The sequence below is a fragment of the Panthera onca genome, chromosome C2, assembly GCF_046562875.1.
Source record: "Panthera onca isolate mPanOnc1 chromosome C2, mPanOnc1 haplotype 2, whole genome shotgun sequence".
Classification (NCBI taxonomy): Eukaryota; Metazoa; Chordata; class Mammalia; order Carnivora; family Felidae; genus Panthera; species Panthera onca.
The window spans coordinates 46,452,307-46,472,344 of NC_138347.1; the positions used below are offsets into that span (position 1 = coordinate 46,452,307).

The window sequence follows — 20,038 nt, forward strand, 5'->3', positions numbered from 1 at the left end:
TTTGACAAAATGAACGATTACATTAAGTATTTAAGGCTTACTCGGTGGGAAAGATTTCTATTCCAGAAATGTCAAAGCATTAGTTTCTCTCATCTGCAGCCTACACTTAGGGAAATATGCCCCCCATGAACAACACAGAAATGCTAGGGACACAAAGAAAGGCAGAGCCCAGTTGTAAATCAACTTCTGAGTGACTTGCTGGGGGTGCCCCAGATCAGGGGAGCCCTCGTCTTTCCCTGACCTAGACCCACATGCCTGAGACTCAGGTCACATTAGAACACATCAGGAAACAGTGACAAGAAAGGGGTACAAAAGGCAAGATAGTTATTTTCAATATATTAATTATGGGTAAAATAAAAATTCAGTAGAAAGGACTTCAAATGTTAAACAATGGTGTTTTAATTCACAGGCATGCGTTTTTCTACGCAATAGCAGTATCAGCCTGAAACTGTAACTTTGGCTATGAAACCAGATGGAGGGAAAGAGAGAAGGAAAGAGCCTTAAGCCACTTTGACCAGTAAAGAACTGAAATAAATGGAGTCGATTTCAGGATTTGTACTCCACAACAGTTTTCCTAATATGAAAAGGAACAGATGACAGAAAGATATGATAGGACCTGTCTGTTGTTAGCCCGTTTCTCAAATGCTTTGAATGAACCCCAAATCTTTCTGTTAAAGTGCCTGCACTGGCAACTCCATTATAATGTCACTTATTAGAAGTCTGTCTCTGCTAGGTCAATAATCCCCAAAGTGAAGTTCACTGGTTTGTGGAGGTACTTAAAAATAAGTCAGAGCTCAAAAGCTAAAAAATCACTGCTCCAGTAGTGAGGTATGAAAAAGACAAGATGGGGGGGACCCAGAGTCTGATGAAGGGGAGTTACTTGGAGGTAGAGAGAAAATCTCCTAATCAAGGATGTTTATTCTAAGAAAAAGGAACTTTGCTGGTTGAATTACAAAGCAGATAAGAGTGTAGGGTGCCTGGATGGCTCAGTCGACTGAGTGGCCCACTCTTGATTTCTGCTCATGGTTCATGGGTTGGAGCCCCATGTAGGGCTCTGCACTGACAGTGTGGAGCCTACTTGGGATTCTCTCTCTCGCCCTCTCTCTCTGCCCTTCCCCCGCTCATGCACTCTGTTTCTCTCTCTCTCTCTCTCTCAAAATAAATAAATTTTAAAAAGAGTGTAAAAATGGCAGTTTGCCATTTTTAAACCTGTGTTTGTAAGCTACATAAATAACAACAATGCCTGCAGTTGAACCACAATGAATACATACTTGTTGATTATACTAGATCACAAAACCAAGAGTTTTCCTGAATAATTCAAGTAAATTAACATTTCCAAAGGACCTATCACGTGCAAGGTACTGTGCTAATGACAGTGGAAAATTTTTAAAACTAATAATAACAGCACAAAACATGGTCCCAGTCTCTTGAGAATTTTTAAAAACATATTGAATGAAACAGGATTAATTTTGTATAAAACTGAAAGAAGCAAGTAAGGGGAAAGAATCTCATACCCTAATTAGAATCATTATGTTTGCTGTAGAAGTAGAGTGGTATGATTTGGGAAATTTTCAATTCACTCTTTCTGCAGTGAAAGACTACTTTCCTCACTTTTACCGGGGATGTGAATAAAAGGACTATCTTTGTCATCACCACCTTAAAATTTTAAAAGAAAATAGTACCTTGTCTGTGAAACAGAAAACCAGATCAAAAGGATTTTCAGTGTCAGAAAAGCAAAGGATGTCTTTAAAGTAGGTAAGGAAAAAAAGTTCATTTGTTTTCTAATTTCTGGATTTAAATAAACAAACTGAATATCTTGAAGACAGAAGTCAAAAAAGCACCCCCATCTCCAGGGCAAATGCAAATAAAGAAAACCACAACCACAACCACCAAACACCAACCAGGGTGGTGTTCTTTCTGAGGATTGGTAGAAACTGCGTTTTTTAATCTCTGTTTTTATGCTTGTCCCAAGATCTTTTAAGGGGTGGGGTGGTGGGGGTTGTGGGGAAGAGGTAGCCACTATATAAAAGAAGCTGCCCTGAGATTTTAAACCTTTATACAAAAACTTCCTAGGTAAGGAAACTTAATCGGATCTGGCAGCTGACCTTAGTGATGGACCCAGAAGCAACTGCTGTCTTTTTGGATTATTTCTATGCTACAAGCCAAAATCCTGATATTGAGGAGAACCACTCCCGTGTTGCTTACACATCTGTCTTCCTTCCCATCTTCTATGCAGTTGTGTTCCTGACGGGAGTGTTGGGGAACCTAGTCCTCATGAGTGCATTGCATTTCAAACGGGGCAGCCGAAGACTGATCGACATCTTCATCATCAACCTGGCTGTGTCTGACTTCATTTTCCTTGTCACGTTGCCTCTCTGGGTGGATAAAGAAGCATCTTTAGGACTGTGGAGGACAGGCTCTTTCCTGTGCAAAGGCAGCTCCTACATGATCTCAGTCAACATGCACTGCAATGTCTTCTTGCTCACCTGCATGAGTGTTGACCGCTACCTGGCCATCATGTGCCCAGCCGTATCCAGGAAATTCAGGAGGAGAGACTGTGCATATGGAGTCTGTGCCAGTGTCTGGTTTATCTCCTGCCTTTTGGGTTTGCCTACTCTTCTCTCCAGGGAGCTCACCCTGATTGATGATAAGCCATACTGTGCAGAGAGGAGCGCTACTCCAATCAAACTGACTTGGGCCCTGGTGGCCTTAATTTTTACCTTCTTTGTCCCTTTGGTGAGCATTGTGACATGCTATTGTTGCATCACAAGGAAGCTGTATGCCCATTACCAACAGTCGGGAAAACATAACAAAAAGCTGAGGAAATCCATAAAGATCATCTTTATTGTCGTGGCAGCCTTTGTCTTCTCCTGGCTGCCCTTCAATACTTTCAAGCTCCTGGCCATTGTCTCTGGGTTGCAGCAGGAAGTCTACTTTTCCTCATCTTTTATCCAGCTAGGCATGGAGGTGAGTGGGCCTTTGGCATTTGCCAACAGCTGTGTCAACCCTTTCATTTACTATATCTTTGACAGTTACATCCGCCGGGCTATCTTGCACTGCTTGTTCCCTTGCCTGAAGAACTATGACTTTGGGAGCAGCACTGAGACATCAGATAGTCACCTCCCCAAGGCTCTCTCCAACTTCATTCATGTGGAAGATTCGGCCAGAAGGAGGAAGAGGTCTGTGTCACTCTAAAAGTCACTGTGACATTTCAAGCTCTGTTAGTAGATTGGAGACTTAATTTGTGTCAGCGATAAAGAAGGAAAAAAGTATTGCTGTTGGTATTCATATTCGCATCGCTTCACGAATACAAGGAAGAGTTTATTTTTAAAGAGATGAGTGAAAAGTCCCTGTGTTCATGGCTATAATTAAACCATATGCTGTCTTTTTTGTTTTGTTTTGTTTTCCTTTTTTTGTTTTTTGGGTTTTTTTTTTTTTTTTTTTTTTTTTTTTTTTTTTTTTTAGCTGAATGGCCTTCTTTAACTCTGGTCAATCTAGTTTACCCGGCAAAATACGACTCCTGTAGACCTTGAACTCTGACATAAAGGCCAGCTTGGATCAATTCCTTTCTTCATGATTGTTTATGTACATTCAGGCCTTTTCCTCTCTCAAGAACAATGGTACCTTCACCCACACCGCCCTTCATAATGGGCTTCAATTGGACTACATCTAAAGGATTCTGCCCACTTTCATCTGGTGAGAAATGTGTTAACAATACAGGTAGCAAAAAATATACGTGTGCCCTTTAGTTAATTATTACTGAGTAACAAAGCGAGAGTCTGGCCTTAATTTTTAAAACTTTGTATGGCGATTCTTTACTGCCTTCCAATGTTATCTTTCACCCTAAGCCATTCACAATAACTTTGGACTGTCAAAAAATTCATGGGGATAAAATCATTCTGTATTGTGTTTATGATTTAGGACTTCCTTTATCACCTGGTCTTCTAGAGTATTTTAACAAGGGAGCACAGGGCAAAGTTTGACCTTTATTTTCCTTATAAGATATATTGGTAAAAATGTATCTCATTATAATGGCATAGTAACTACTTTTCAAGAGGGTTTTACTATGCTCTTTTGTTTTCATTGACTTCATACATTAGGATATGACTTTGTTTTAATTACATGTTTTTAATTACTAGTTATTGAGTTATCAAATGAAATGTAACTACTAATATAATTGGAGGTCCTCAAATGCTTAGCTACATCACCATGTGTATTATCATTTTACATTTTAATTAAAATGTTAGTGCTACACATTTTCTATAGCATCGTTTGCTTGGTGTATATAATTTCAAGACTTGATTCAGTAATATAGGAAGACAGTATGCTCTGTATTTAGCTGAAGTGAAAAATACAAAATGAAGATATTACTGATATTTTATATACATTTTTCCAAACCCAGAGACTTTGCTGAATTCTTTCACCCAATAAAAATGTATTAAGTCTACTTGCACGTATATTCCTTTTAAAGACTTTGAAGTGAAGAACATGTAATTAGCAGCAACCACAAAAGGCTTTTGCTATAGAAAACATACTATTGTAAATATCTTTTGATTCAAGAGAAAGTGGGTTATGTGTTGACCCTCAGTGTTGACACAAATGAATTACTATTTTACTTCTAAATATTAGGTTTGAAAATCAGAGAAAGCTTAGAATCTTTTCAGAGACTAGGTAATTCAAGCTCATCCCATGTATCTTTCACATTAAAAGAAATCTCAAATATTTGGCATACCATAATCTATTTAGAAGTTGAAAATACAGTGTTATGCTTTATAAATTGGTTAATTTATTAATTTCTCTTAACCTTTATTAAATAAAAATATAATTTTCTTATTTAAGTATTCTTCTATGTTGTATTAATTTCTATCAGCACAGTTACTATTAATATTGATATTATAAAAGCTTTTAATACTTCACTATAGATATAGAAAAAAGGACTGTAAATGACAAGAAATAAGGTTTCTTGGAAAACTTTAAACTGAATTTAAAACAGTTAAATAGATCTCCTAAAGTTAAATAAAAACAAAATATAAAAGGTAGAAGCCATTCATGTTATAAAAACAAATCAGCAAAAGCACTATTACTAATCAGGGAAATAAATGTCTTTGAGAAATGCTACTTTTAAAATATAGCTCAATAAATCAGGTAAAGTATTTGTTAGGAAATGAGAAAAAAATGGGTTATTAGATTCAGCTTCATTCTTAATGTTGGGACATTGAGTAAATCATTGTAATCTTTCATACGTAAAGTAGTTGGTAATATCTATGTCTATAGAATTGTCAAGAATATTATAAGTCTAATAAATACAAAAGTGTTTTTAAATATTGGGTAAAAGTTATTATATAAAGCTATTGGTTCCTATTATTAATTACTGAGTGTTACTTTAAAATTTCCAAACTACGGGGGCGCCTGCGTGGCTCAGTCGGTTGAGCATCTGACTTACGCTCAGGTCATGATCTCACAGCCTGTGAGTTGGAGCCCCACATTGGGCTCTGTGCTGACAGCTCGGAGCCTGGAGCCCGCTTCAGATTCTGTGTCTCCCTCTCTCTCTGCCCCTCCCCTGCTTTGCTCTGTCTCTCTCTCTGTCTCTCAAAAATAAATAAAAATGCTAAAAAATTTTAAAAATAAGAGTACATAAATAAAGAAAGAAAATTTCCAAACTACAGTATCAAGTGACAATCACTCTCATTTAACAAATATTAAGAATATGCCTTACAAAAATCTTAGCATATTGCATATATTATACTCATAATGTTCCAATGATGGAAGGAAAAGCAGATATAAATTTATAGATAGAATAACTCTGATAGTAAAAAGTTCAAAACTTGATTAAGTTGGTATTTTACGATGTCATATATGGAGTCCTCTGGTATGAAATGTAATTTACATTATAATAGCATTAAAAGGCTTATTATAAATTGTATCAGTAGGTCTCATTTTGCAGATTTTTAAACAAGGATATTTCCACATTTTAAGACAAATTCATTTATATACTTATATACATATAGATACATGTAGAAACATAGCTTATCAAGATTTTTGTTATCTCAAACTATTCTGAGAGCTGCTTTGTGGTCATTTCATGTCATTAGTAAAACAAATCAACACACATTTCCATGAATTTCTAGAAAATTAATCTGATATCCTAACAACCACATCTGGCCAGTTACATCTAAAGTTAGAAAAACAAAATAAAACTTAGCAAGAATAAGTATATGTGGAAATCACTACAGATTAACCTCATTTGTTGTCATTTTTTAAAGTGATCCAAAGCCACTGCCAGGTCTTTAAGGACAAATATAAAAGGATAGTCATCCCCCAAACATTTCTCAAACAATTTTTCTTGAACTCACCACAGAAAAGTTCTCCAAGAAAGTCTGTATAAGATGTCGTTGAATAACTTGTAATTAATTTTAAAATCCACGTACTCAAGGTTCACGTATCACAAACACACATTTACTCCATTCAGGCCATACCAAAAGAGTAACACCAACCTGATAGTTCTGGAAGGCCCACCATTTGTCCCCTCTAACAAGCCAGAATCACCTCTGAGTGAGAGTAACGCTAGTGAGAATAATGGTCTTAAAGGAAACCAATGTGCGTGACTGAGGGTGGAATATTACTAGGGGTCACGAGTTAATTTTTAAATAGATGCAGAAATGCACAGTATGATGGTGAGCTGAGTGAAAGAACTCTTCTCCTATGATTCATCTTGGCTCCTCCAATCATTCTCTATCCCCCCTGGCAATCTCAAAAGTGAGAAATGACTCATTAGGTGTGTGTGCCACCGTGAACAGGAGGTCTCAGTTTTCCTGCAGAGCTCATTCACAAAAGACAAGCAATATTAGAAGAATTATGAATTTACTGTAGCAGAGCCACTGGTGTAGCCACCTAGCAAGATGATGGCCTCCAGCACCATGAGAGAAAGAAGTATCATCTGGAGAAAAAGCGGGAGGATTATTCCAACCATCAGAATATTTGTAAATGATTATTGGATTTTGCCTTCCACAGAGATTGGTATGGGATGGTTTGTCTGTTACAAATGCCGGTTTTTATTTTAAGTTCTTTTCTTTGAGTCAACATTCTCTGTTTTTATCAAGTCTATGAGTAAACAATCATGACTAGACTTTATATATAAGTGGACAGGGAAAATCAACAGTAACAGTGACCTGCGACTTACTCTTGGCACTTCTGGTTGTCTTTGTCATTTCCTTTGTAGAGTTACATTTCCTAAATGGGAATTGCATCCTAAGACTGCATCCTGCAACGTTAAAAAAAAAAAAACAAAAAACACCAAACAAACCTACTTTAAATATTCAATGTGCCAAAATGTTAATGAAGCGAAGGTTCTTATGGCAACTTAAGTCACAGTAAAATGTAAACTTACATGAAATTCCCATTCACTAATCTAAAAGTGGGGGGAACTATTCTGTTAGTTGACAGACATTATTAAAGTAAAAAGTTCTCGGTTTAACTATATAAGTAACAAATTTCTAAGACCCAAAGGTACTTTAAAATTACAGTTGTCTTTTTTAGGGGGGCCTGGGTGGCTCAGTCAGTTAAGCATCTGACTGAGGCTCAGGTCATGATCTCACAGTTCTTGAGTTTGAGCCCTGCATCAGGCTCTGTGCTGACAGCTCAGAGCCTGGAGCCTGCTTCAGATGTAGTGTCTCCCTCTCTTTCTGGCTCTCTCCCGCTCTCTCTCTCTCTCCCCTCTCTCAAAAATAAATAAGCATTAAAAAAAATCTTTTAAATTACGGTGGGCCTTTTTAAAGTTGACCACATGTGATTAAGTTGAATTGTTGTTAACTTAGGCAAGTGGCCCGTTTAAAGAATTTATGATACAATGTTCATAATACTTTTATAATGCTCTACAGATCTAGTACAGGTTATCATCATCTATCTGACATCACTCAGTGACTTTCTTATTTGCTAATTAAGAGATTTAATAATTAGCTAGTTTCCTATCATTGCCATACTACAAAGAGTTAGGCTTCATCTACAAGTACTTCGTGATGTCAACACTGATGGGAAAAAACATTTTTATTTGCTACCTCCTATCATTTCTAATTAGAAAGATTTCATTTCCATATTACAATTAGTTCAAAATGAAATATAAATGGTTCTCCCTGCTAGAATTCTTTATGACCTGTACTTTATAAATGTACTCTTCCATTTGCTCTTCATTACATACAACCAGGAGATAAAAATATTCTTGTGATGTTTTTAGATGAAATAAAATATTATGCATCAAAAAATACGTGCGACGAAAAGACTATTTTTAATTTGTAAAAAATTTTCTCAGGCAGAGTCTTCAACAAACTACTTTGCTCTTTTTATTTATAGAGTATAGAAAGTATTTAAGAACTTTGTATTGCAAAACTGTCACAAATCTCTAAACCTGCAAATTCTAGAAGAACATACGATTACTTCATGTAAGTTTAATACAGTGTAGCCAGTGCAGATCTACTGTATGAGGTGTAGAAAATGAAGCAGAATCGAAAGGTCAATCCTGGGTGTTGGGCCTTTCCCGATGGCTTATTTGTTCATCACGTCAGGGGACAGTGGCTTAAATTGATGCCTTTTATGCCACAGACTTGTGGAGTTCCTTGAAAATAGTCAATAACTAAAAAATCAAACTGTTAATGCAAAGTGTCTATTGTACACAATGCACTATGATAGCCCAAAATTTGTTAGCATAAGTGACGGATTTCAAAATAGGCAAATAACAGTCACTTACAAAATTTCTCTCACTTTCTCATACATACACCCAGACACACACACACACACACACACACACACACACACACACACACAAATACACAAACATGTTATGTACAAATGCAGCTGATGAGTACCTGTTGAATCTTGTTGCTAATACTCAGTCTAAAGTACTTGAAAGAGTGCAAGAAAGAAAATAAAAATAAAGCAAACATATAGTAAAATGGCATATATAAATATGTAAATATATCAACAATTACAATAAAAATATAAGTGGATCACATTCCCTATTAAAAGGTTGAACAAGTAGCCTGTTTCCACAATAATTTACTATATACATATATATATATACATGTATGTGTGTATATATATATATATATATATATATATATATAGCACTATTAGACTCTTGTAGGATGTAAAGAAGTAGAACTTGTTTCTTCATGGAATTTATAATCCCCATTGTTACTGGTTTTTTGAACAAAAGAATGAAGTACTAATGCTCAAGAAGAGCTTGTTAGATAATGATAATGATTATAAGTCAAATCGCTTTCTTTTTTTTAAAATTTTTTAACATTTATTTATTTTTTGAGAGACAGAGTGTGAGCAGTAGAGGGGCAGACAGAGAGGGAGACACAGAATCCAAAGCAGGCTCCAGGCTCTGAGCTGTCAGCACAGAGCTGGACGCCGGGCTCCAACTCACGAACTGTGAGATCATGACCTGAGTCGAAGTTGGACGCTTAAACAACTGAGCCATGCAGGCGCTCCCTAAGTCAAATCACTTTCTTTGATCTTTTCTAATGTTTAGGGAAAGGCCCATAAATAGTCCATATCCAAGTCATTTCAGGTAAGTGCTATTTTGACACGATTGTTTCCTAAATGTTGTCACATTTCCTTAAAGAAGTGTTCACACTGGCATCCCCAAATAAAAATTCTTTTGTTGTTTTTAAAAGAGTCTCAAGTGTAAATGATGATTTTAAACAGGAGAACGCACATTGAGCAGTATTAAGTTTAAATTTATTTTCAAATGACGAACTAAAATAAGATATGCAAAGAAGATAACTCTATACAAATCTTGCCCAAAGACAGTGATTTATTGAGATGCCCTCTCACTTACCCTCACTTTAGACCAAAAGCAAAACTGACAACTCAGGTGGAGAAGTGGTAAATGAGAAATGAAACTTGGCCTGTGGTTTTATGTTTAAAGCAAAAAAAAGAAAAAAAAAAAGAAAAGAAAAGAACAAAAACAGATTCAGACCAGTTAAAGGTAGATGGAAATGGCCACTCTATTTCTAATTAAAAAGTAAATGCAGAAGTGCATAACTTATGCAGTGTTTTAGGATTATAAATAACAGTAATTTCAACTCTATAATTCAAATATAGAAAAGATACTACCAATAAATTTATGAAAATATTTAGCCTAATAATCAAAGATGGCCAAATTAAAATAACAAAATACAAATTTTACCTATTATATTGGCAAAGATTTAAACATTAAATACTGAGGTTGACCAGGATTGGAGGGGTGGAGTGTGGGTAAAAATTCTTGGACAGTCTACTGAGTGCAAGTTGATTAAGCTAGAGAAAATTTAGAAACATTTACAAAAAGCAATTCCACTTCTAGGATTTTAATGTAATTATGTATATAACTATGGCCATGTGCAAACATATATGTACATGCATTTTTATTGCAACATTGTTTGCAAAAGTAGAAAAGTGAAAATAATCTAAATGTCACTGATAGAGAATTGACTGAATAAATTAAGGTTCCTACACATCCTTACAATGTAGGACTACATAGCCTTTATGAGTACTGTACCATGTACTGACATGAAAAAAATCTTCATAATAAATTAAATAAAATTAAGTCAAAAGAAAAGCAGGCTACAAAATAGTACAATTTTCTACAGAATATTCTACAAATATTCTATTCTATTCTATTTGTAGAATATTCTATTCTACAAATATTCTACAGAATAATTGCATGTTTATGACTATTTCATTTATATAAGAATACAGGACTACCGGAACCCTATACAGCAAAATGTTAACTTTGTTCCTCACTATGTAGGTGATTTTTAAAATTTTATTTGATTTTTATTTTTGTGATTTTTATTTTTGTTATAACTTGTATTTTCCAAAAAGAATATGCATTAATATTGCATTAAGGAAAAAAAAAAGTAAAGCTAGTTCCATTTTTTAAAAATGAAGTACACAGGTAAAAATAGTAGCTAAAAGTAAATTTGTTGTAAAATATCAATTCTGCAATCACAGGTCCTCTGGTTCTTCTGATTTCTGAGTGAGTATAACCCCTACATTGGCCTTGAAACCTTCCCGAATATCTGCTGATTCTCTTTCGGAAGGCCTGTTACCTGTACGTGTGCTTGTTTCCTTAAGAGCAACAATTTCAGAACAATCAGACATCTATAGTTTTTTTAATGTTTGTTTATTTTTAAGAGAGAGAGAGCAGAAGCAGAGGAGGAGCAGAGAGAGAGGGAGACACAGAACCCAAAGCAGGCTCCAGGCTCTGAGCTGTCAGCACAGAGCCCAACACGGGGTTCAAACTCATGAACAGCTAGATCATGACCTGAGCTGAAGTTGGATGCTTAACCAACTAAACCACCCAGGCACCCCATACACGTTTACAATTTTTAAATGGTGATGAGAGATTGACTGTTTTAGCATTCATTTCCCATTTCCCAGTGCCTTCCCTCAGCACAGCAGCTCCTGCAACCTGCCTATGGAATCATTGGTGGTCTTTCCCCCGGCTTGGGAGCTTGGGAGAGAGCTCCCCCAGGGGGAGGGGGAGAGCCATGTCTTCATTTTTGTATGTCCATATCTTATTCCAAATCAGTCATTCATGATTGTTGAACTAAACAGAACATCCTAGAAACATGCCATCTCTGGCTTAAATTAAATTTAAGGATTTTTACAAATGTTAAATATTCCCATTTTTAATTTTTACTTTATTTCTAATACGTTGTAATTATGAGGGGCTAGAAGACTATACCAGTTACACTTCATTTAGGAACATGAATCCTTCCATTCTCCTTGAATTTTGTAGGTCATTCTAGTGGTATTATGATTAGCAAAATGAGTGGTATAGTAACTTTTACTTGATTCCTAGTCATTTCTTTCTCTCTGTGACATTTATGTCTTATTTAAATGGAAGACTTTTCTTAGTGCAAATCTGATATGATTTGTAATAAAAATTAGTGATTCGCAGTTATAATCATGTGATAGTTGAACATTCCTCCTGTGATTGCAAGGATATTGTCAACCTTTTCACAAACTCCAAGCCTATATTCCAGATGTGACAGATGTGACTCTGTACTTTTGAGAGGACATGAAAGCAGCATTATGGGTCACATAATTGGAAGATAATCTCCATAAAAACTAAGGAAAATGCAATAGCAACTAATAGTCTATTTCTGGCACTACCTGGAAAAAGCAGAGCTAATTCAAATACCGTGACATAAAACATTTAAATCATTAGCTTGTGATATTCATTGTAATATAGCTATTACTGCAGGGAGCATGGTATAGCATTGTGGCTAAAGAACACAGATCCAAATTTGCTATTTATTGTCTGTGAAAGGTGAGCAAGTTTCTCAGTATTCCTGAGTCTATTTCTCTCTACAAAATGGGGACAGTTATACTTGCCTTAGATCACGGCGGTTCTAAGAAATTAAAGTGAGAATGTAAGGAATTTGGCACAGTATCTGGTACATATTAAGAGCTTGTTAAGTCACTGCTGAGAACTCCATTTTATAGATAAAGGAAATAGGATTCAAAGAAATCAGACTTCACATAATTCTTAGTGAAGTGTACCGAAAATGCAAGCTTGATTTCAATGAAATCTAGGCTTACCTATGTGATTCCAAAACTCATGCTTTTTCCACTTCTATTTTTTTCCTCTGAGTCCCAGATTTTTCAATAGATTCTGTTAACATCACAAGCTTGGTTTGGTTTATTTTTTTCTGTCTCCAATTTCTTTTCAAATTCAAACATGTTTCTTATTTTTTTCTAATGCAAATACCTCAAATCACCAAAATGTCTGCCTATTCGTGGCTAAATAGTGAAGATATTGCTCAAGGGAAGAGGAAGTCCATTTTATTGAAAATACAATCTCAAAAGAATCATATTTTCTTGTAGCATGTTTCCCTCTTCATCGCGTTGTATTAGAAATGGCATTTTCCATCCTGTTCAGTGGTCACTAAACATCTTATATAGGCAATCAAATGTATGTTGCATGTAAGAAATGGACAGCTGTCTCCTTCTACTCCCTCTCACACTCGATACCATATTAAAGGACAGTAACATCTATGACAGTTACCCTCACAGGAAAACATTTTTTTTTTTTTTTACAGAGCACATACATACGAGGGAAGAATTATAGTTTCATTTTCTTTATTTTTCCATTTTGTTCTAGTCACAGATTTCTTGTAATATTCCTATGGCAAGAAGAAAAGATAAATCCAGTGCCAAAGTTCCCACTATAGACTGTGTGCCTACGGGCTCTGCCACCCAAACTGGTATGAGACACTGTAAGTATCACCGTCTTTCCTATTCGGTGCTGTTTGTTAGGCCAAGAAGCTGCACTCACTGGTCTATGTGCAGAGAGAGCAATTTGAATTCACACTATTCCTGCATTCCAGGAAACTTGTTTACACTTTTCAGAAAGCACATTTGTATAAATGACTTCCTAATTTTAATAAGGATTTCCAAAAGGAGTTTAAAAAAAAACATAATGGTTTCTCAAATTAGTAACATTATAAACTGCCCCAAACATTTGAAACTTGATTTACATTTACTTTAATTAAGAAATAATATTTCCGTGCAGCATTTTTCGGAGGGGCAGTTAAGAATGTTCTGAAGTAAAATGATAATAAGGTTAATAACTGAATGACCACAATCAAGAAGAAAAGGAAACATAGTTTTTAAGAATAAGAAAGCATAGTGTTCCAACATTAAACCTGCTATTTATTTTCTAAATATATATTTTTTGAGCGTAATTACCTCAGCTTGCTTTATTTAGGAAGGATATTAAAATGTTAACAATAGTTGTTGTAGGTAGTAGAACCAAGGACAGGTTCATTTTTAATTTTAAATATTTTTATGAATGTTATCCATTTTTTATAATGAATATGTATTTCTTAAAGTTTAAAATAAGGGATGCTGAAAGAAATGTCATATGTGGCATAAAGCATATATTAATATTTCAGCACAATTTTACCTCTTCCTCTAAAGTCAAAATAGGATTTTTTTAAATGTCATGCTCAGTTTTAAGTTTAATATCCATAACTTTGAGATGATTTAACTTTAGACAAAGCCTCAATAAATTAAAATTCAACCAAATCATATTTGTTCTCATATCAAATGCAGCAAGTCATTATTTGGTTCAAAGCTTCTAATTTACTTTTACTAAATTGGCTTGTCCGTTAAGTCAAAGGTCAGGCCAGGTTGTGTGTATAGATGCAGTTCTTTATCTTATTTTAAAATATTTCAACTTTTCAATCAAGTGCAAATTAGAATTGGTTGGATAATAGTTGACTGTGAGTTATACCATTTATTCCAAATGCTCTATTGAAAAGTATTTGCAAATAACATATTTCTTGAAAATACCTCCAAATGAAAGATTTCTAAAATAAAAGGAAGGATTTTTTAATTTGAGCAATCATATGAGGAAGAATGTTGGTTTTTAACTCTCTGTCATGTGGATTTATCTACAAACTTTTCTAGCATTGAGACTGTGTAAACATTGTTTGCTAAGTTCTCAAGGAAGCCAAACCACCAGCCTGACATCAATTTTCCATTGTAACAGTACAGTTCTGTTACCAAGAAAAATGCACAGGGCGGATGAATTGTAACAGGTATCTATGGTTCTCATTGCAATGATTTTTAAAAATGGAGCTTAAGAATGAGACCCATGTTTATGGAGTATTCATTTAGTACCAAGGAACTGTTAAATGGTTCACATATGTTATCACACTTAATTTAATCCATAAACCAACCTGTGAAAAAAAACTTATCCAGTCCTCCTTCCTTTTCTCTCTTTTTCCACCGTGGTCAGATCTTCCTTTCAGTCTGAAACTTTCTCCCCAGCTTCTCTAGCTTCTTCTCTCAGTAAATCTTTCCTACTCTTGTCTTGAGGTCTGTTTCTCTGCAAACTTGAACACATAAAGAGAAAAAAAATTTTTTTCTGACAATATAAATTTTCTAGAGTTAAAGAACCATTTGGAAAATGCTTTCTCTCAGACATGTCAAAGATGGAGCATGCTATGCTTTGGAGTAACAAGTGTTTTGTCCATTTTCATACTGCTGAAGTCATATATTTAGCCGAGAATTCTAAAAATGTGCCTCTGAGAAGTATCTTGATTAGCTGTCTTAAGAAAAGCCCTTGATGGGGGTGCCTGGATGGCTCAGTCGGTTAAGCGTCTGATTTCAGCTCAAGTCATGATCTCACAGTCTATGATTTCACAGTCCATGAGTTCAAGCCCCGCCTTGGGTTCTGTCCTGACAGCTCAGAACCTGGAGCCCTCTTTGGATTCTGTGTCCCCCGCTCTCTGCCCCCCCCCACTTGTTCTCTCTCTCTCTCTCCCCCCTCCAAAAAACAAATAAACATTTACTAAAAAAACATTTAAGGTGTCGATGACACCTTAGGTAATAATTCTCACCACTATAGTGATGGTTACCATTGTAGCCATTATTAGATTTTATCTATTTGCACCTTTCTACTATTTCCAACCTTTCACCCACATCCCTAGAAAACTAAAATGAGGAATGCCTTCAAATAATGGAGTAAAAAAACATGGTGCGAGGTGATGGAAAACATAAAGGCTTTAGAATTAGCAAACTTTGTTTTGGAAACCACAACAACAAACCACTGGTGAAGTCTGTGTGAACTGCACAAGTTATTGACATTCTCTGCCTCAATTTTCTCACCTGTGAAATGAAGGTAACACTATGTTCCTTGGGGTTATTGAGCATTAAATAAATGAGCAAACTTATGAAGGTCATGAGAGTAATGTTTGTTTTGTCTTTAAATTCTTTATTAATCCTGTATGCACAGATACAAATACATATATATTGTAAAAACAAATTTTAATTTAAAATAATTTAATTGTGGAGACTTAAGATTTATGAAGATGTTTTTGCAGTATATATATATATATATATATATACATATATGTGTGTGTGTGTGTATATATATATATATATATATATATATATACCATTAAATATTAGGCAGACTGTATACATATCCAAACATGCAGACCCCCAAAAACACGGTCCTCACTCATGGTTAATAAATTTACTGTGGCCTCTGGGCAGCAAATTTTATAAATTATGTTTGAAAGCTATTTTATTCAAAGCATTATAATACATTTATTATTTAGTTCTAGCTATTGCCATAACAGAAAATACCTTTAAAGGGATAAGATGATCAGTCGTAATCCCTGTGACTATGTATTTTCTTAGCAGTCTCTGTATGATTTTCATCTGGTTTAATTAACGCAGATGTGTGTATACCTATAAATCTATCAGAAATTATGTATAAAGAAGGAGGGAGCGACCTAAGGCTCCACCAAACCAGGATAGCTTTTTGCTCTGAAGATGAAAGAAAATATTGGCTGTTGTCAAAAAGTTCTCTCTTTGAAAGTCAAAACCTTTCTCAGCTTTGACATTTTTGATGTCTTAAAGTACAGGGGGGAAAAAAATCTACAAAGATAGGTCTGCAAATATTTTAAATGATTCTCAGTCTAAAAATTCAAAATATCACAAATATTTTAGGCATGTCTCTATGCAGAAAAAAACAGGAAATATATACAATACTCTTCTCTCTTGCCTGCAGTTCTGGTGATTATAAGCAACACTGCCCTCTGGAATAATTACCTCTGTTTGGGGGCAAGGGATTGGGGGAGGAGGGACGTAGAAGGGATGAGGAAGAGGATATGAAATGGGAAAAAGGATCATCATTGTTGCTGATTTTCCATTTATTTTAGGAAAATATTCCTTCCTTGTGGTTTTTTGTATCTGAGATGACTGGCCAGTTGAGGACCTAAGAGGTTGGGAAGGCTTCTCGGGACACTTAGAGCAGGCAGGCGAAGCCCTGGAGAAAAACTCACGTTCTCAAACTGCACATCAGCTCTGCCCTTGACGGCACTGACCCATGGGAGAGGGAATGGCCCGTGGCTTCTCCTCCCTCTCGATCCCTCCCCTTGGGTGACCCTAATGAACCATCTTTAGGTGAATGCACAGCTTCCATCTCAACTCTGATTTTTCTTTAGCCATTTCTGTTTTTGTACCTCTCTGCCTTCTGTTGAGGCCAAAGCAACATTAATGGTTTTTAACATGTTAGATGGTAGTTTCCCCCCTTGTTTTACCAAAAAACACAGAAAATGAGAAACAAGAACCCTCTCAGTGTCTTTAGAAATAGCACATTTGAAAATTTCAACATAAAGATCTAGTTAAATTCAGACTTAAATTCAGTTAAATTCAGTGTGCCAAATTTTAGATGACAATTTGGTTCTCTGCATTTTAAAATGCATAACTGTTTACAATATTCTATTTAATGCAGACATGTCACAATGTGCATGATAGATAAAATTAAAGGCTTATTTATATATATTTTTACAGAATATAACACAAACATTGCTGTCAAAGGAGTTGTAAAATCATCTAATGTGACTCACTCATTTTTCAAATAAGGAAATTAAGTGAAGAATCTTATTCAGAAACAAAACTTTTTTTTGGTATTTTTTTAAAGTCATTGAGCTAGTACACATGGACATAATTATAAACATCATTAAATTAAGATAACGATATATTTTTATTTCAGCTAATAAAGTGCTACTGCCCTGAGTCCTCTGAGTGCCTACCTATCAAAACCTTCTGACATCTTCCTCAAAAGCTCCTGGACCCTTCAACATTAAGCAACTAAAAGGTTAACCCTTTACAAGCAAGAGGCCTTTGGGAGCCAGGCACCCCCCCTGGCGAGAGTGTCTTTTCAGACTGGCTGGTGCCCAAGAGGGTGCAGGCTGTTAACAGTTTTGAGTATTGTCCCTGCATGCAGCCAATGACAGCAACTTAAATTCCCAGCTGTACTGGACATTTGTTGGTTGACCTAGCATGCATTCTCACACTCCCCTTCCACCCCCAGGCAATCATCTATCTCTTCTTCCTCACAGAGCTCATGTGTTTTGGTAAAGGTTGAACCCACTCTGAGCTCCATGGAAAAGACTCGATAAACTTCAGGTCCTTGGTACCTTCCATCCTCTGGCCACAGGCATCACAGGGCGAGCATGTGACCGGCCAACCAGGCTATTTGGAATGCTAGGACAACACTGCTCTCTCCCCTCCCAGGCCCTGTTGAAATTTGCAACAACCTTATTAGGAGCAACAGACCCAGTCTCGGAATGAAATTAACATTGTTGACACTAAAGAGATACAACAGAAAAACTAAGCAGCACAAAGCAAATCGAAAGAAACTGAGTCCTTCCTGGCATGGCTGAACTACTAGATCAACCAATGCTGAAGTCTTCCTGAATTTGGACTTCCCAGTCACCTGAACCTAAGTACTTCTTTTGTTGTTTAAGTTCATCTGAGTTGGGTTTTCTTTTACCTGAAAGTTTATGGGACCTCATATATTAATACACTGGTCCACCAGCAAAGTTTAGCCAAAGGTCTCCAGTATAGCCCTTTAGTTAATTATACCACAAAGTTATGAAACAAAGCAGAATTTCTCAAAATGTGTTCTGAAGAATGGCTAAAATAAAAAATACAAGAAACAAGTGTTGGCAAGGATGTGGAGAAAAAGGAACCCTCTCACACCGTTGATGGAAATGCAAATCAGGGCAACCACTGTGGGAAACTGTATGGAGGTTTCTCAAAAAAAAAAAAAAAAAAAAAAAATAGAACTACTCTATGATCCAGCAAGTACACTACTCGTATTTCCCCAAAGAATACAAAAACATTAATTCAAAAGGATACATGCACCCCTATGTTTATAGCAGCATTATTTGCAATAGAAAACTATGGAAGCAGCCCAAGTGTTCATCAACAAATGAAGGGATAAAGAAGGTGTGATATATTATATATGTATATACACACACACACACACACATATATATATATATATATATATATATATATATATATTACTCAATCATAGAAACAATGAAATCTTGCCATTTGCGATGACATGTATGGAGCTAGAGAGTATCATGCTGAGTAAAATAAGTCAGTTGGAGAAAGACAAATACCATATGATCTTACTTATATGTGGAATTTAAGAAACAAAACAAACAAGCAAAGAAAAAAAAGAGAGGGAGAGAACAAGACAAACCAAGAAACAGAGTCTTAACTGTAGAGAATGAATTGATGATTACTAGAGGGGAGGTAGGTGAGCAGATTGATTCCCTGCCCACGCAGGAGGACCTTGACAGGTTTGTTGACTTTTCTACTTTTCTTTGGGAAGACCTTTAAATCTCTTTAAAAAGCATTAATTCAGAAAACAGAACAACTTCTGTTCTTTCCTTCCCTTCACCATTCACCTACTCACCAGCTGCCAGGGTAAAGGTGGGGTGGGGGTAAGTTTTCCAGATTTTGTAGATAAAAATACAGGATCCCTACTTAATTTAAATCTCAGATGAATAACGAATAATTTTTAATATAAGTATGTCCCAAATATTGCAGAGGATATACTTATAATAAAAAATTGTCGGGGCGCCTGGGTGGCTCAGTCGGTTAAGCATCCGACTTCGGCTCAGGTCACGATCTCATGGTCCGTGAGTTCAAGCCCCGCGTCGGGCTCTGTGCTGACAGCTCAGAGCCTGGAGCCTGCTTCGGATTCTGTGTCTTCCTCTCTCTCTGACCCTCCCCCGTTCATGCTCTGTCTCTCTCTGTCTCAAAAATAAATAAACATTAAAAAAAATTAAAAAAAAATTGTTCATTGTTCATCTGAAATTCAAAATTAACTGAGAATCTTGTATTTTATCTGGCAGCCCTAGGTAAGCACAGGGAAAAGAGGTTCCTCTTTTATAGTCCCTACTTTCCTGAGTGCCTTCACATTCCTTGGACAGGGCAAATGGTGAAGATGATTCTTCTGTGCCAACTTGGGAAGTTCTTTGGTCCTAGGGGACCTCTCTAGCATCAACTCTCAAGATCTGAAGGATATTCCTCATTCCCTCAGGATGCCCACCCCATGTAGCCCTTAATCTGCCAGCTGTGGGGCCCCACAGCAGTTACAATCCTCTGCATTGTCTCATGGGAAGCAATGGGACATCTTTGCCCCCATGCAGCAGCAAGCTCCTAG

General features: G+C 36.0%; 1 protein-coding gene across 3 annotated transcripts; it reads left to right on the plus strand.

The window, feature by feature from the left end:
* Positions 1 to 1,814: 1,814 nt before the first annotated feature.
* On the plus strand, positions 1,815 to 18,798 carry GPR15 (G protein-coupled receptor 15). Of its 3 annotated transcripts, XM_060640184.3 has the most exons (3): positions 1,815 to 2,967; positions 13,154 to 13,268; positions 17,564 to 18,798. In XM_060640184.3, exons 1-3 carry the CDS (start codon positions 2,113 to 2,115, stop codon positions 17,584 to 17,586), a joined length of 993 nt encoding a protein of 330 aa, XP_060496167.2. In that variant the 5' UTR covers positions 1,815 to 2,112; the 3' UTR covers positions 17,587 to 18,798. The 3 variants fall into 3 exon arrangements, with proteins under 3 accessions (XP_060496167.2, XP_060496170.2, XP_078309053.2); XM_060640187.3 differs by lacking the exons at positions 13,154 to 13,268; positions 17,564 to 18,798 and adding an exon at positions 3,033 to 3,120 and having other exon boundaries at positions 1,817 to 2,967; XM_078452927.2 differs by lacking the exons at positions 13,154 to 13,268; positions 17,564 to 18,798 and having other exon boundaries at positions 1,820 to 4,750.
* The last annotated feature ends 1,240 nt before the right edge of the window (positions 18,799 to 20,038 follow it).